Genomic DNA, 18862 nt, shown 5'->3' on the forward strand with positions numbered 1-18862 from the left:
CAGTTTCTTAAATCAGCTATATGCACAAACCCGCTTAAACACAGTCTTCTTGCTATATCATAACTCTATGAGCTGTTTCTGGGTTATGTTATTTTTGCGCATTCGTGTAGTCCAGATGTGTAGCCAAAGTGAAATCAAGCACAAGATAAAAAAAAAAAGACATACCTAATGTAAGGAAGGATAACATCAACATCTCGTTGAAATAATGCGATGATGTAAGATATTATAAAGGTGCTCGATGACCAGATTACCAGAAAAGTAGGTAAAAAGCACGTTCCTTGCATGAACCAAAACATCTCTGGGCTCGGTGTAATCGGTGCATCACCATTCAAGGAGGCAAGAGCAAAGCGGACGGCAGAAGTCAGGCAAAAACACACGGATACTTGACTGAACGCATATGAACAATAACTCGACGTTTATAACTGTATCTATAGTGTCACGTGCTCACTGGGAATCTTTCTCTTCCTCATTGTTTTACCACAAGCACATGTGAACGTCGCCCAGAGCAGGTCTTTCTTTCTTTTTTTTCTTTCTTTCTTTTTTTCACGACATTTTAGATACATCTCTTGACATGACATGCATGGGGAGGAAAAGGCCAAAGTAATTAATTATTGAATTATTTCATGTTTTTGAATTGCTTGAATGGTATTTCAGCTATTTGTCAGATATATATATATATATCTGACAAATAGCTGAAATACCATTCAAGCAATTCAAAAACATGAAATCTTACACACACACACACACACACACACACACACACACACACACACACATATATATATATATATATATATATATATATATATATATATATATATATATGTGTGTGTGTGTGTGTGTGTGTGTGTGTGTGTGTGTGTGTAATGTAACAAACAAACATTTTATTTATATAAATGACATAATGTGTGTGCACCGTGTATGCTAATTACGTATAATTACACATGCATGCATATATTTAATAAAAAATATTTTACGTTTATACATATTCAATATATTTGATATCAGTTACATCAGTATAAATATATAGGTGTAAATACGTGCATATAAATATTTGCATAAAAATATATGCTGTATGTATAGGCTACACCTTGCTCACACACACACACACACACACACACACACACACACACACACATTATGTCAAACAAAACTTTTATTTTGGACGCAATTAATCGCTTGACAGCGTGTTGACTAGGAGGACGAGCACTCATCAAAGTCACTAAAACTTTTAAAAAGCGAAATATTCATTTAAAGCGTATGCTGTGCGCAACGAAGTCCGTTTCGATAATTAATCAAAACGCCATTTAAGCTTTATATTTGAAGTTTTATAATACCGTTAAAGCTACTGAAGCTGTTTTATGCCACTGTTGCGATTCAACCTCAAGCCTATTCCTGCGCCTCACAAAGCGCCCGTCCTCCTGACCAGCAGAGGGCGGCCGCGGGTCTGTCGCGCGCTTCGCTCGCCTGAACGGAGCGTCGTATCGTCACCTGATCGCTACCGACGAGGAACTGCAGCGTTTGATTGTTGAGCGCACGGTCATGTGACAGTATGTTTTCGTGCGACGACACCGTTTTTGATTTCACCGAAGGAGACGCGTGCCCTCGTTAAGTGTTTATGGAGGAGGAGATGTTGATGGCCCGGGAGAGTCATGCTGATCGTTAATTCCGTGCTTAAACTGCTGCAGCGACAGACCTACACCTGTCTGTCCCACCGCTACGGGCTGTACCTGTGCTTCGGGGGACTGGTCCTCATGATAGTGTCCGCGTTTCAGTTCGGAGAGGTACGCGCGCGCTGGCCGGGGTTCAATTCGGGAGAGCGCCGTCGCATTCGGGCCACGCGTGCCTCCTCTGGTCTTTATCGATAATTATCAAAGCTGATTGAGCTGTCACGCGGTGGCGAGTGCTTTTCGGCAGGCTCCGGGGTCGTGCGCTAACCGGCCCGTTTTCTTCTGTTTGGTTCGCAGGTTGTGGTGGAGTGGAGTCGGGATCAGTACCACGTTTTGTTTGATTCCTACAGAGATAATGTTGCAGGGAAGTCCTTCCAGACCAGGTGAGCCAAGCCTGCGTTAACCAAACCCTTTGAGATGCTCGGTTGACTCGTGCTTATCATCCGAGGGAGTGAAATTGAGCTGATATGTCAGTCTGTCATTACTGTTGCTTTTATGTTTGATGTTTGGACTAAAACCGCGTCTTTTCGTATATGTGTCCCCGGAGTCACGTACCTACCTTGTTTCGTATGCTCACCTGCAGGCTTTGCCTACCCATGCCCATCGATGTGGTTTACACCTGGGTAAATGGCACAGACGTTGACCTGCTGAAGGATCTTCGGGCCATGAGAAAGCAGCTGGAAGAAGAACAGAAGGCCTTGAGGTACTCCACCCATAAAACACACACACACACACACACACACACACACACACACACACACACACACGCTGAACAGTTTCTTCCCACAAGCCATCAGACCCCTCAATAATCACACCTGAATGTCAGGCATGCTTGCACTTCTTATTTATTGTTGTTTGTGTTCTTGCACTGATTCTGTCCTTGCACTAGTTTGCACACTGGGTTTGCACTCTACTAGTCTGCACACTTTGCACTTTATGTGGCTAAGACACTGTCTTGGCTCAGTTTTTTTTGTATTGCGCGTGACTTTATGTAGCACCGGGTCCTGGAGAAACGTTGTCTCATTTCACTGTGTACTGCACAGCTATATGTAGTTGAAATGACAATAAAAAGCCACTTGACTTGACATACGTATATAACATTAGTGTAGTGCTTATTTATCCTAACCGGAGGAGAGATTGAGATTGAGCTACTTGTAACGCTTGAAAGAAAAATAAATCATAATGTGTCCTTTTTTACGTCAACTACTGCTGCTGCTGAATTATTTTGGTGTTTTATTAGATTTTTTATTTAATACAAAACAGTGTGTTTTGAGTTACACCTGTTTCACATTGTCCTGCATGAAATGTGTTTGAGCATTTGATTACTAGGTTAATAAAATAAAAATCATAATGATTGTTTTCGCTTTATAACGAGTCATGAAAGAGAATTGTACCATCATTATACATTTATTTTATTATTCTTTTTTTTAATTGCACAAGGTTTTAAACCTACTGCATGGCAATGGATTAATAATAAAGCAATAATGTTTATTTTTACTTTAGATTATTATTATTATTATTATTATTATTATTATTATTTCTACTCCTATTAATACCAGCAATACTAATCATAATAGTGCATTCATTCATTCATAAATTATTTTATTTTATTTTGTTCAAAACAATGTATTTTGAATGACGTGCTTTGCAGAATTATGTATGATGCTAATTTGATGGTATTAATTTAATCATTTGATAATTTGATCATTATATCATAAAGAAAAAAAAATCCTATTATTGTATGTAAACATTATTTTGTTTTACTTGAACAGGATTACTACCAACACGCATTCATTTAGTTAATATTTTGTTCTATATTGAAGAACATATTTTAATTGCATACCCGTCTATTGCAAAAAAAAAAAGATTTGTCCACTCTATCAACATGCATCTAATCAAACAAAAATGCATATGTAATATACATGCATGTGCAGTTTCTGCTCAGAGTGAATTGTGTCTTCATTTCAGTTTTAGTATGATGAAATAAATGAACCCATGTTTATTTGGCAGCGCTGACAGATGCTTAAAAGTGTTACGTTTGCTCTTTTGTAGAGAGCGTCTCGGGAAAAATGCGTCTGAGATAACTGAAGCCCCTAAGGGAAGGTGAGTGTTTTAAAGAAGCAGAAATAAGTCTCATCCTATTCATCCGTCTGCATGGCGTGAAGCAAACAAAATATTGTGCGGTTTATACATTTCCTGTTTTGTAGGGCCCAGGGCCTTTGTCGCAGCCACAGTTGTTTTTTATGCCGCCAGGGCTTTCCTGTGTCAAAAGCAACGGCTGCGCTACAGAATAATAGTTTGAATGGCCGTATCTCTCGTAGAGATTAGCTCCAGACCAGAGCTTTTAATTCAGTCTGCGTGTCCTTTGCTAGGCCTGAATGTCTGCTGTCCCACTGCATCATGGGTCCTGTGCTGGTGCTGGATCCGTCCCTTCCTGCCAACATCACACTGAAGGAGCTGCCAACACTTTCAGCAGCGTTCTCCACCACAAAGCAACTCTTACAGGTGGCCAAACCCCTCCACCCGTCCTCAAGCGTGTCTGTTCTTCTCTTCCACTCCCACAGCGAAGGTACGATTACGATCCCCTTCCCGGTTTATGACACTACATGCCGTATAGAGCACGCCCGGACACTGGAAGTTGGGAATAAAACTATCGTTTATATAATGCATGTTTATAATCCATATAAACGATCTCTGTCGCTTAACGGGAATAAAAGCGATTCAGTGTTAGTCTAACTTCAGTTTTATGTCTTATTGCAGCTGAAAAAGCCCATACGGATGCTTTGAAGGACGCATTGACGCACTCCATCAGCAGAGGTTATCTGGTGAGAAAAATAACTGCTGTACTAGCACTGCGTTTCGACTAAATTCTGCTTTCCGTGGCACGCTTGGCTTTAGAAATTCCAGCTTGCTGCTTGTAACAGAAACAGCACTCGGGACATTTTCCGGCTTCAGCAAGATTAATATTCATATTTCATATTTAATATATGCCACGTAGAAGAAATACGTGATCTGACATTGGATCGAGCTTAAACTTGAACTGTAATTAAAATGTAATTAATTCATTTTGAATGATAAAAAAAAATAGAAATGTTGCACTGGGCAGCTAACTGAAATTAAACGGGTTTAAGTGCTAAAATTACTCGGCGTGATTTAATTAAAGCTAGTAAAAAGACTAATAAAAATGGCAATCACTTAACAAAATGTTACGATTAAGACTAAACGTACAAATAAAAGCTAATTCAAAATATTAATAAATAATGCAATAGTATATAATACAAAAAAAACAATGGATTGCCGTTTTCTTCTGAAAAGTTAAACACATTTAAGTAAAACACAGTACAAAACCAAAAACCCCTGCTGATTTTACGGATCAATCTCATTCACAGAAAAGGGAACTTTTTTTATTGTTATGATGTTAACAGTAATGCTTTAACCAACGAGAGGTACTTTTTTGTATGACTTATCGTTCCTGAGCCTGTTCCTGGCGATCCAGGTGTCCCTTTTTAGACACTCACATGTTATTATAATGGATTACATCATATGTGTTTGAAAGTTGTTGTTTTTTTTTTTGTCTCAAAATAGTTCCTTGTGAAACTTCCTTGTGTTTCTGTGACAGACGACTGATAAAGAGGCTCCGGGGCTGGTCCGCATGCAGACTCTGGCCTACTTGAGCGGCTTTCCAGCGTCTCTGAAGGAAACCGAGCAGCTCAGGGTCAAACTACCAGCTGTGGTGACCGGTAAAATCAAACAGGTAAAACCTCTCATACAGTTAAAAATGACCACAAGGTGGCACACAAGATCCTTTAGAAAGACGCAGCGCTCTGCACGCTTCCGGTTTTCAAGGCTTTGATCCATCAACAGCCCCAGTGAAATTACTGTATGTGTCTTTTTGAAATAATGCGTGCCGTCAGGCTTCGTTACCGCTGGCCATACATTGATCTATAAAATAATAATAATAATCAGTGTTTTATTGTTGGGCTCCGTCCTGCTGTCTGCGGTCATGTGATAAGAGCTCAGGGTATTACAGTGACACTTGAGCGGCCTGGCGTGGGGTTAACAGTACAACAACTGTTTGAAATGGCCTGGCGCCAGCAGCGGGGTTTAGATGACCTTCTGTGTCTACCTCTCCTCTATTTCCCCACTGAGCTCTGCATATCTCACAGCGCTTTATTTGTTTGCTCGCTTCATTCCTTCGCTCTGTAATCGCTGGCTGTTGTTTGTTCTTCCTCTTGCTCGTTTTTGTTCGTACTTTGTTGTTCGCATGCTGTGGCGTTCGTTTGGTTACCTTCATTTATTCTTGACTGCATGCTTTTCTCGTTTTTGTTTGGTTTGTCTTGATTTGAGTCACTTTTGTTTGCTTGCTTCGATTCATCTTTGCTCGTTTTGGTTCGTTTCGATGATTTAGTTCATCTATGCTTTCTTTAACGCATTCTTGCCTTTTGTTTCTTTTCGCTTAATTTCGTCTCGACTTTGTCATCTGCTTGTTTTCATTCGCTTTGAAAACAACCAGTTTGTTTTTGTTCAGCTTTGCTCGTTTTAGTTTGTTCTCTTCTTTATTTAGTTTGCTTTCATTCTTTTGCATTGCTTTCATTCGCTTCAGTTTGTTCTCTTATTTGTTTGCTTTTTCACTCGCATACCCTCTATAACTTAAACGTTTTTGTCCTGTTCCCTCCAACAGAGTTTTCCACATCTCCCCAAATTTCCTTTCATTTTTTTGTTCTGCTCATTATCTAAATGATGGGGAGTCTTCTGTTGGGAGTCTAGTGTTGTATGTGTCTGCAATCCAAATGTGGGTCACATAAGGTAATATACCAAAGGATGAAGCTGAGGAACGGACAGAGAGAGAGTGAGCGAGAAGTAGAGTGTTGAGAGGTGGCTAGTATTTATAGTGCGTGTTATCCCGTTTGCAATGTTGATGAAAGCTCTCCCTTGACCTCTGTCCAATGCACACACTGTTACACAAGAAATACTGCCAGTGAAGTGTGTGTGTGTGTGTGTGTGTGTAGGGGGAGTCTGCTTTGTTATAGGATAGGGACAAATTTGTCACCAGAAGTTAGCTAAATCTAGCAAATTGTCTCTTTGCGGATATCCTCAATTGGAAAATCTATTCATAAATAATAGTTTGTGTTCATAATAGTCTTAATTAAAAATATGCAGGCGTTTTGGATCAGAACAATTTGTTGTAACAATAAAATATAAGGTAATTACGTCATTAAGCTTTAATTTAGCTTTGATGACTATATTGCATATATGTACCCATCAACACAAACGCTCTCCCTTTTAATGATTAGTTTTTTCTTCATTTGTTGACAGCGTTGTCGCTGCCTTCTTCGGAAGTGCATGGCATCCCTGGAAACACATTTTCCGTGTAAATTCTATTGATAGATAACTATTCTGACTCTCTGCAGCCTCTTGGCATTAACTGGAGGAATGGGAACGGTAACAATGAAGACCCTCTGCTTGTAAACAGCATTGTGACAAGTGATAAAACTTGTTTTGAGGGAAACCTGATCGCGCGAGCAAACCCACCGTGGTAGGAGTTTGGCTGCGTGCTGGCGGTCACGTGGCTGCGGCGCGTCTCTAGAACCGTCTGAGAGAGGAAGTTAGAAACGATGGGAAAAATGTACATTGCAATTTACTACGTGTGTATTATTACTGCAGGTTTAGCACGAAAAGGGCACGAATTGTGGAGCTTTGATGGCAGCAGCTAAAAAAACTAAACGAAAATAAGCAGTTTAAGTAGTGCGTGCCGCTGAGTAACTGTTTTTTATATGTATATATCTCAGTTGCAGCTGTACTCGGAGGCCAGTATTGCTCTCCTCCACCTAAACACAGCGCAAGATTTTACTGACCTCACCCAGCAGGCCAAGAAGAACCTGACGCTGGAAGGCAAAGAGCTCACGGTCAGTCCGGCGTACCTGTTCTGGGACCTCAGCGCGATCTCACAGGTGCACGTCTTACCGTAATTTCACACGCTGGTAAAAAAGAAAGCCGATGTGTGCTTGATACGCGATCACTCCGCTCAAACAATAAGAACGATAAACTTCATAAAGAGCAGTCTTCCTCTTTTTCAGTCTAAACAGGATGAGGACGTTTCCGCCAGTCGCTTTGAAGACAATGAGGAGCTGCGGTATTCACTACGATCTATCGAAAAACACGCGCCATGGGTGCGGCACATCTTTATCGTGACCAACGGGCAGATACCGTCTTGGCTGAACCTAGATAACCCACGTGTTTCAGTGGTTACTCACCAGGTGAGCGCTGCAAAACCTTGGATGATCAGTAAAACTCCAAAAGGGACGTCCTTGTTTATTAGTGTGTGACACGGATGTATTTAAGTAAAACCTACAGCAGCTGACAAAGTGTGTATTATTTCTTTTTGTATCCAAGGACATTTTTCAGAACCAGACCCACCTGCCTACGTTCAGTTCTCCTGCCATAGAGACCCACATTCATCGAATCCCAGGACTCTCTCAAAAGTTCATCTACCTCAATGATGATGTCATGTTCGGCAAGGATGTGTGGCCTGATGACTTCTACAGCCACTCTAAAGGTCAAAAGGTCAGAAAGACTGCCTACATTTGTACATCTACATCTGTAAGAAAGAGCTATTTGGACCGCATGTGTGAAGTTTTTATTTTAGGGAAGATCTATGAATACCGTTCAAAACATTGGGGTTCTTTTTAAAGAAACTATTGCTGTCATTCAAAAGAAATGCATCGGATTGTTCAAAACCGCTTTCCATTATAAATATATGTTCTTTTGAACTGTTTATTCATGGACAAAGTCCCATGTATCATGGTTTTCACAAAAAGCAGCGAATAAGAAGTGTTTCTTGAGCAGCAAATGAGGATGTTAGAATGATTTCGGAAGGATCATGTGATTTCATGCTGCTGAAAACTCAGCTTTACGTCACAGGAATGAATTATATTTCAACATATTGAAAATAGAGACCGGTTTTAGTTTTGTAGTATCGGTGAGCAAAAGAGTGTTTCGAAAATCTGAACTTTTCAATGGAAGCGATTTTATTAAACGAATAATCTTTTCATTACCTCTCATTTGGCCTTGATAAAGATGTTTTCTCTGTGCACAGGTGTACCTCACTTGGCCTGTACCAAACTGTGCTGAGGGCTGCCCGGGCTCCTGGATCAAGGACGGCTACTGTGACAAGGCCTGCAACAACTCGGCATGTGATTGGGACGGAGGAGACTGTCAAGGTACTTTCACCTCAGAATTAAAATAGTCACTATTCACTCACGCTTGCGTATAATTTCCTGAAACAATTGCATGTTTCTAATCTGGGTAACTCTTTATTTTGACAGTCCGCTTCTAATAACTCAAACTACATGTCGACCATCAGTCATAAGAGTATATTCTAAAACTTTATTTTGATGGGTCAACAACATACTGACTGAGAAACTTTACAAGATAATATCAACTTATTCTACTCGCCCTAAACCTGCCTTAAAGTTTTTTGAGAGTTAGTAGAAATGTACTTGCAAGAATTAGTTGATTAATTAGTTACTTTGAGTTTCTACAGTGGACTGTCAAAGTAGAGTGTAACCTATATCCTAATTTCTTAATTGGTCGTTGCAGGTACTGCAGGCAGCAGTCGTTTTGGAGGAGTGGGCGGTGCTGTGATCGGAGGCGGGCAGCCTTGGCAGTTCGGAGGTGGTCTTGGAGGACTGGGAGGCGTGTCCTTCTGTAACCAAGGCTGCGCTAACTCTTGGTTGGCCGATAAATTCTGTGACCAGGCTTGCAACGTTCTTGCATGTGGGTTTGATGTCGGTGACTGCGGACAAGGTGAGTTTTGACTAGTTGTTCTCAATAGTTTTGACGTAAAATCCCTCCACTCTCTAGCACAACAGTCTCCTAAATATGTACAGAACAGAATGAACAGAACTATGTATAGAATTTAGTAAGAGCTTTCAGAATGCTCATTGGTCCAATTCATTTTTAGAGTTAAAGTGCCTCTATTATGGTTTTTTCGAAATGAATTTGAATGAAAACATCCTGCAAAGTTTTAAATCTGAAAGTGCACCGTGTATGAAGTTATTGTCTCTCAGAAGAAAGAGTCGACTCATTGAATCATTGAGTCCTAAGTTTTTAAAACGAGTCCCAAGCCGTTTCATTGTGATGTCGAAGTGAAGCATTAGCATATTGCCAGCCCATTTGTTGACCTTTTCGTGTCTTTCTGAATGAAAATGCATATTCATACCATGCCACTAAGTGCTGCTTCTTCACAAACACTGCTTCAAATGAATTTGACCAATCAATGGATGAATTTTGAAAAATTAATAATTAAATAAATTGTTTGATAATCCATGCACAAGTAAGGTCAAAATAAATGCATATTATGAGAAAAGAAAAGAACCTGTTGTTTGAGACTCCCAAAACCAAAATATGAACCTGTCATAACCCATAATAGGGGCACTTAAAAACAAAAAACAGATGCTGTCTTTGTACAAGGCTGAACATGTGAAACTCATTTTTTTAATATATTAAAATGAATAGCATTGGACATGTTCACTGTATATTTTTGAAATGTTCTGGATATGTTTCAGACTTTTTTATTGGGCCTTTAATGTTTTCTGTAACCTGGTTGAGAACCATTTGAGTATTTCTGATTGAACTAATGTTGTGTTTGTTGTGCATTTATAAGATAATTTCAACCAATTGCACTGCGTCGTCCTTCGGAGGAACCAAACGCTTTACAGCCTGCCCCAAGGAGAGCTCCGACCGTATTTTAGCTTCTCGGGCCTGGCTAATCGTGTGACCGAGGCACAGGTCGCTGATAACCCAGCTCTCCGTCACACTTCTGTCGCCAACAAATGGAAGACCATCCACCTGCTGCTGCTGCCCGGACACAATGCCACCCAGATCCACTACAACATCACCTTTCAGGGCGCCAATAACCACGACTTCACCGTGACTTTCTCTGTAGCAGTGGACACCCGAGAGCTGCCCAAATCAAACGCATCCAGTCCGGTGCAGGAGAAAAACGAGGAGCCCAAACCGACCGTGGTGACCCCAGAACCGCTGGTCATGTTTGAAAATGTTCCCAAAGAAAAACAAGGCCCGAGAGTTAGAGAGAAAGCCCACGGCGGTGTAGAGTTTGTGCAGATGCCTGCGTTGAATGAATCTCTTTTGCCTGAGGAAGTGATGCTGGAGTTACAGAAGCTGAACGAAAAGCTAATATTAGGTGACATAACTATTAAAGGCTTTAATTTGACCAAAGCAGTGCTGCTGGGACCGTACAAAGACAAAACTGAGCTTTTACTAAACCATAAAGAGCAGGATATGCAAGCAAAGCACTCGATTGAAGACCAGAAGCCTCCAGTAATCAGCCAATATCAGGCTGAAAGAGCGGTGTGGGTGAAACAAGCAAAAGAAGACGAGCAAAGAAAACTGTCTAGATTGTGTTGCTCCATCTCTTGTCCCAGTCCAGATTGATGGTGTTACACCAAAGGCTCAATCAAGATTTGGCATAGAGAAACCTCTCACGTCTAAGCTTCTCGGCACCCTGATGGGGAACTTATCTAGGAAGAGAGATTCAGAAAATGAAGCCCACCTTCGTGGGCGGCCGGTGGGTCGTAAACTGCAGTATTATACCTCCAGCTTGGACCGGGGTTTCCTTCCATGGGAGAAGAGGAAGTTCTTTCAGGATCTGCTCGAGGTGTGTTTTGGGGTTTTTAACCAGAGGCCTTCCATACGTATACACACATGCACTGGGTATAAAAAGTGTACCCTGTTAAAAAAAATAACTAAATAAACCTTTGAGATGTTTAAATAAAAAAAAAATAAAAAAAATTCTACCTTTTTAATGCAATATTTTAACGAGAAAGTTTCGTTTAAAAATAAAACAATTGATTTATATTCATTGATTTGAAAAATTCAAGAAGTGTCAAGATATGCGTGTTTTTTATATTAAAAAATAATAAAATATCTAAAATATAAGACTTATATTATACCTTAATATATATTGTATTTATTCTTAAAATTCTTTGATCTAATCTTATTATTGTCCATTTTTATTGTTAATGTTAATATTTATAAAGTACATTTTTTATTAAATATTAATATAAATAAAATATAGTAGATCAGATATATAAATTATAAATTATAAGAATATTAAATTAAAATTATATATTTTTTTATTATTAACATCCTCCTGCACTGCAATGGGATGTTTTCTGTTCTGGCCTCCTGGTTGAGAACCGCTGGTTCTTGTGAACTTCTTCTGGACTTCTTGCTTTCCCTGTTCATTGATCTCTGTGCCTTTTTTGTGCATCGCAGGAAGAGGAGCATCTACTAAATGAACTGCGGTATGCAGCTGACGGGACCGCCACTGGCCGCAGGCTGCGGGACACTTTTGCTGATTCTCTCCGCTATGTCAACAGACTCTTGAATGCTCAGTTCGGCTTCACTTCCCGTAAAGTGCCCGCCCACATGCCTCACATGATTGACAGACTCATCATGCAGGAACTACAGGACACGTAAGAGTCCCAAATCATGCACACAGACTTATGAATCATCACTTACTGAATTATCTTTTGAATGTTAACCTGTGGATAAAAATGTCCATTGAAATTCTGATGCCTTCGAAAGTTCCCTGAGTGTGACAGTAAATAGTTTTTTGTTTTTTTTGCTCCTTCAGCTTCCCTCAGGAGTTTGATAAGACCTCGTCTCACCGTGTGCGTCATTCTGAAGACATGCAGTTTGCCTTTTCTTATTTCTACTTCTTGATGAGTGCGGTGCAGCAGCTCAATATATCTGAAGTGTTTGATGAAATTGACACGGACCACTCTGGCGTGCTCTCTGATCGTGAGATTCGCACGTTGGCCACACGCATCCATGAGCTCCCTTTAAGCCTTCAGGTACATTCCACTCTTCTGCCGCAGCATGGGGAAAATGACATGATTTGAAATTAGAACAAAAGATTTACATTTTAATTTAGTAATTTAATATAGTCTATTTTTTAAAAGTAAATCTAATTATAAATATTTTGTGCTGTTAAACGATTAATTGTGAAAATTACTTGGATGCTATAAAATATAAATATATAAATGTATGTACATGTAAATTAAAAATATGTGTAAATTTGTATATACATAATATACACAGTACACACATCTAAACAAACTTAACGAAACAAAACAATTTAAAAATAGTTTATTTATATTAATTTGAAATTCAGTATAATTTAAAATGTTTTTATATATATATAAATTTGTTTTCTTTAAAATTTTTATTTAAAGTTAAGTGGTTTCATCTAATTAGTTTGAATTTAAAAAGGGGTTTAGTTAAATTGAAGCAGTCTAATATATATTTAATGTAGTCTTATTTGTTTGTCAATTTGTCTAATTGATTTACACAATTTATTTTTACTTGACATTTATTTACGTATCATAACAATTAGACAAAAAAATGACGTAAATTGTGATTTAATACATTTATATTATAACATTTACTTTAAATACATTTTAAAAACTTGTACAGCTTTTAAGCAGGAGAGTCAAAAATGTACACAACAGAACTTCAGGAAGTGTTTTTTTTTTTAAGTGAATACAAAGCATGTATAGCTTTTCTTTTCTTTTTTTGTCACCACATGACATGCACGTATGTTTAAACTCTAAACAGGATCTGACCAGTCTGGAGCAGATGCTTATAAACTGCTCAAAGAGTCTTCCGTCCAACCTCACTCAACTCCATGCTGTCAGTCCCACCCAGGAGGCCTATTATGACCCCAGCATGGTAAGATCCACTGTTAAGAGTCTTAACAAATATTCCAAGTCTATAAAATCTCACAAAACATCTAATGAGTGATCAACACCTCCATATCTTTAAGCTGTACACCTATAAAACTGTCGGCTCTTCTGTCTGTGTATTTGTTGGTACTGTTAATAAAATCCCCGTTTTGATGTTCCTGCAGCCGCCCGTCACAAAAGGTTTAGTAGTCCACTGCAAACCCATCACAGAGAGGATCCACAAAGCCTTCAAGGACCAGAATAAATACAAGTAGGATTTTCGTAACCGCTCCAGCTGGAGCTCTTCAGCGTCTCTTACGAGAGCGAGTGAGTTACGCAGGCTCTCGTTCTTTTCAGGTTCGAAATTATGGGCGAGGAAGAGATCGCCTTTAAGATGATACGGACCAACGTCTCCCACGTGGTGGGGCAGCTCGACGACATCAGGAAGAACCCTAGGTTTGCTCGGGGGGGGCTTTTGTTCCTGTTTTTGCGTACTCCGGGAAGCCTAATCTCACTTTAACCCTCTTTTTTTTTGGCCTGCAGGAAGTTTATCTGTCTGAATGACAATATAGACCACAGCCATAAGGACGCCAGCACAGTCAAAGCTGTGCTGAGGGACTTCTACGAGTCCATGTTCCCGTTGCCCTCTCAGTTCGAGCTGCCCAGGGAATACAGAAACCGTTTCCTCCACATGACAGAGCTGCAGGAGTGGTAAGAATTGAGCCACGAGCAATTCACTAAGCATTCGACAAAGACGAGTCAAACAGGTTGGTGTGCATACCTCAGGTTTCATTAATGAGTCTGAAGTATGAACAGAGCAGATCAGGACAGACCGAGTCTGGAAGGAGTAGTTTAGGGGAATGAGCTTTAATATACCAAACTGATACGGTTATGATTTATGTTAGTGTAAAGAAAAAAATATCTGACCACATAAAACTCTTAATTGTAGTCAAAGAATTGTTAAATTGCTCTTTAAGCAGTGCTGTTGTTTTAATAGAAACTCTGTTCATATTCATTCATTTAAATAATAAAAAAACTAAATAAATTGTTTTCAAAATGTAAATAAAACTAATTACAAAAATAAAATGGAAAATATTATAGAAATATAAAAAAATAAAATGAATGAGAAACTGCACAGCGGTGTTTAAACCTGGTGAGATTTATAACGCGTCTCGGCGACTTTTCGGCTCACTAGTCCCTGAATGTAATGGTTTATTGGCGTAGAGCTATATTTGGTTTTGTTGTAATGAGTTTCACGAGTCTGTTTACATTTAGCTGCGTGAAGTTTATTGCCTGTTTCTGTTGCTTTCCTCCTGTGAGTACTGGTAAACGTTCCTTCCTGTCGTCGCTGTGTGTAATGCTTGGCGATAGCTGTCAGCGCAGTCTGGAATTCTGGGAATGGGGAGGTGGTTGAATAAGGGTTTATGTAGCCGTCGCTCCTTTGGAGGGTTACGGGCTGGAAATTATGACTCGTACATTGGCCATTCATGCTCAAGCGGCCAGAGCAGCTCTCTGTTACACCCAGATGCCCCGTTAAGCCCCATCAGAGGCGTGTGACCTGAGGGGCAGGGGGTTATTTTTGGGCACTGCCGGGCTCCGAGCGGCCCCATAGGCCCATGTTAAAAGCTCCGTGTCTGCAGATTGGCTCTGTCAGACGCAAACGCGCCGGTGACAGAAGGGTAACGGGCCGTGTCCCTCGCAGATGATGATGTCACCTTGTCACCCTCTCACCTCCGACAGCCTGCTGCGTGACATCAGAACTTGAGTCACTGTGAACTGTCAGTCACACATTGATAAATGTACCGTTTTAAATCTGGCAAGCATCACCATTCCTGCCCTTGTATGCTGACAGCAGGGAATGAGCTTACTGTTACTATGCAGACATGTATGTAATGATCTATTATGTTAATAATGTAACTCTATCTATCTATCTATCTATCCAATCATCTTTTTAATATTATTTTAAAAATATTGTAAAATTATATTATATTATATTTTATATCAGATCGGATCATTCGATAGTGGTAATTATTATTCGCAATTTATTTTAAATGTTTTACCTTCAAAATAGATATTATAATAGAAAATAGATTTATAAATTAAAGTAAATTTTAGAATTTAAATCTAAAATATTTACCTTGGGAAAATATAATCATTTTATATTATTGTATTATGGAAAATTATATGAATATATATATATATATATATATATATATATATATATATATATATATATATATATATATATATATATATATATATGTATGTATGTATGTATTGATTTTTAATAATATATCTAAAACATGTCGTCTTTACATTTTAGTCATTTAGCAGATGCTTTCATCCAAAGCTTATCCAAAAATATAAAAAAATTTATGTGAATACTTTTATTCAGCGGTGCTGTATAAAATCAATTGTAAAAAGCTGAAGATTTCTGTTTCGAACGAATTTTAAAGCAACAATATTTTTTTTACAATTTATCTTGTTTTCAAGATTGATGATGTTGAAGATAATGTTTTTTTTTTTTTTTTTTTTTTTTTTTATACAATATTACTGGTTTTACTGTAATCTGTAACAAATAAATGCATACTTTAATTGTATTACAATACTATAATTGCATAATGCCCCCAAACTTTTGCACAGTTGTGTTTTGTTTAAATATACATTATATATATTTGACTCAGTGAATACCTTTTTATTTCTAAAGGGCTTTGCAATTTCCTTCACTTTTGGACTTTCAGTTCTGTACTTGCAGATCTGTTCCGTGTACTCTGATGAAATGCGTGTTTTAGCTACAATGTTGTCCGTGTATAATGATGCTTGTTAGATCCAGATGTGTAATGATAGCATCTAGCACGTAACAAGCTGATCTTCTGTTTCACAGGCGGATATACAGGGACAAGCTGAAGTTCTGGACCCACTGTGTTCTGGTGACGTTAGTCGTCTTCACTGTCATGTCGTTCTTTGCTGAGCAGGTCAGTACGCTTCAGCTTAAATGTCCGTTGTCCACTGTCTCCTGTTCTTCATTTCACTTTGTCTCACACACACACACACACACACACAAACAAATCAAAACACACGAGTCAGTGGAGTCTGGCTAGCCTCATTACCTTTATTAATTAATATATCGCATTTTACCCAGCAGCCCTCTGTGTTCTTTTAAGGAAGTGGTAAAGGCAAAAATATCATCCCGATGATTGATCAAGACGACAGCTTGCAGCAAATAGTCACACTGTTAATTGCGGGGTCATGTTTCTGTCTTTTGGAGAGGTTAATGTTCACGGTGACCTTTTAAAAGACCGCCGTGTCTTCATCTGTCCTTAGTGACAGAACGGTAATGTGAACACTCACCAGAAGTCCAAATATAGAGATACTTCCTCTGCTGCCGTACATGCATGTAGACGCAGGTCATGTTTGGCTGCATCCTCATCTCTGACAGACTAGCACATTAACAGGCTTAATTACAATCTTCACAACACATTCACAGCCTGCTCTTTAACTCGTATAGCCACATCCTGTTTCTCTCTGCTTATATGCAGCACTCATTTTTCTCGTTATTTTTTTTTTTTTCTGAAGCGCTACTTAAAATGCAACGAATCATTAATGTATTCATTAGAACTGTTTTGTTATATATTATAAATAGTTTAAATTCATCATATATATTTACAATCAGTAATTAATCAGATTGAATTTAGGAACAAAGCAGCATTTATATCAAATTTTTATGAACATGTTACACTGATTTTCCATAATTTGTTAATTTAAGTAAAAAATAAATGTTTAAAGTTCACCAGCCAGTTTATTCACCGATTTTATTAATGTGCTATTTTTGTTGCATTTAGTATTTTAAATGGATATAAATGTTTGTCGGTTAGATTTTTCTTTATTCATAATTTTATTGTCTACAGTTAACTGTATTTTCAAACATTTCAGCTTCATTCGTATTAATGCATACATAATAAACTATTGAACACTTGTAAATATGGATATATTTTTGAAATAATAGGGTTGGGGTGGAGATGATCCCTGATGTTTCATTGTCATTTCTGAATCAAAAGAAACAAAGACTGTCGTGAATCACATAGTTACTCCCTGAATCTAAACGGAGGACTTTCTTTCCTCTTTCTTCCGTTTTGATCACATGTTGATCTTGTCTCTATACTGTACGTGCGTCACGCGTGTCTGTCACAAGTTGCCCGGCAGCATTCATAACAAGTTTGGTTGACGCTCCTTCCTCTTCCTGTTTTCTTTCTGTCCCTCAGCTGATCATGTTGAAACGCCGGCTTTTCCCCAGACGCAGGGTCAGCAAGGATGCCAACCCCGAGCGGGTGTGAGGTTGTTCCTCTATCGGAGGCTGTGTTGTGTGAACGCATGAAGTACCACAGCTGTACTTCTGATAATGTGGTCTGATACGATTGCCCCGTTTGGAGGTGACTGGATGAAGTCGATGGTGGAACTTCGAAAGTGCAGACCTCCTCCACAAAGGGGCATGAGTGAGACACACGGCGGCCCTCGAGGCAAGCGATCTTCTCAGTCCATGATCACACTCCAGGCTGCGTATTGAATGTGAACTGAACTCAATGGCCCAAATTGAGCGCGTTGCCATATTACCTTACATGTCTGATCTGTATTAATTAGAATTTTTAATTTATAAGGGAATGTCGAGGGTAAGGGTTGTTGTTCTTCTTTCTCTTGCCCTCTTTGTTCTGTCTTTCCTTGCGGTGCCTTTCTTTTCCACATGAACGAAAGCGGTGGATCGATGCGCGGCTGGAACTCTTGGCCTTGCGATTGGCTTTTTGCATTTGTCTTAATCTGTCTCTCACTCTTGCTTATTCCAAAGTGGCATAAATCTCCAGGAGCATATTTAAAACCGAATAGCAATCCTGATACTTGGAAATTTGGCCAAGGATCATCAAAAACGAGCCATTTCCTTCTTTTTTCTCTTTTTAACTGCATGTCCTTTTTGCTTGAAGTCCTTCACTCGATCGTCTCTTAGTGGGACATTAAATACTGATTTTGTCTGAAATTCAGATGCCATCGCCTGTGGCCCTGGTGTGTATTAATTAACTCCTCATCCTCACTTGTGTTTTTAAAGGGAATCGGGTTTTTTTGGCTTGCTCAAACGTTGCAACTACTGACCCCAAACCTTCGCATAAAGACGTTTTGGGATGAATGTCCCGTTTATTTTTATTTATTACGTTAGAAAGGCATAATTGTGATGTGCAAGGTTATCTTTGCTTTGGAAAATATGTGTTGCTAAAATTGTCAAAATACACTTATTTAGGTCTTTCAATTACACGGACAATTTATCACTTTTGTGTCAATTTTAAATTCAGCCAGGTGCCTAATTTGATAATGAAATAAGAACATAATCTGAATGCCGAAAGTGTATGATGAAACGGCCAAATATGTCATTAAAAAATCTTTCATTACTGCATTGAT

General features: G+C 39.0%; 2 protein-coding genes across 2 annotated transcripts in view; one reads left to right on the plus strand and one right to left on the minus strand.

The window, feature by feature from the left end:
- The window catches only part of dram1 (DNA-damage regulated autophagy modulator 1), a 5103-nt gene extending 4670 nt beyond the window's left edge, over positions 1 to 433 (minus strand). The window contains exon 1 of the mRNA XM_043237137.1: positions 166 to 433. Within this exon, the coding sequence (XP_043093072.1) occupies positions 166 to 296 (131 nt within the window). The 5' untranslated portion in view covers positions 297 to 433. The remainder of the gene's footprint in view (positions 1 to 165) is intronic.
- A 1044-nt stretch (positions 434 to 1477) lies between these two features.
- Positions 1478 to 18857, plus strand: gnptab (N-acetylglucosamine-1-phosphate transferase subunits alpha and beta). Its single transcript, XM_043236749.1, is given in 22 exon segments — positions 1478 to 1784; positions 1968 to 2053; positions 2254 to 2373; positions 3723 to 3773; positions 4043 to 4239; positions 4431 to 4495; positions 5290 to 5424; positions 7460 to 7621; positions 7748 to 7927; positions 8064 to 8234; positions 8767 to 8890; positions 9270 to 9476; positions 10336 to 11042; positions 11044 to 11349; positions 11970 to 12169; positions 12331 to 12550; positions 13314 to 13427; positions 13606 to 13691; positions 13778 to 13876; positions 13964 to 14131; positions 16305 to 16395; positions 17683 to 18857. Coding segments are annotated over 22 exon segments (3693 nt in total). The 5' UTR covers positions 1478 to 1652; the 3' UTR covers positions 17755 to 18857.
- Positions 18858 to 18862: the final 5 nt, after the last annotated feature.

Source organism: Puntigrus tetrazona, chromosome 4 (genome assembly GCF_018831695.1).
Source record: "Puntigrus tetrazona isolate hp1 chromosome 4, ASM1883169v1, whole genome shotgun sequence".
In the NCBI taxonomy this organism is placed as follows: Eukaryota; Metazoa; Chordata; class Actinopteri; order Cypriniformes; family Cyprinidae; genus Puntigrus; species Puntigrus tetrazona.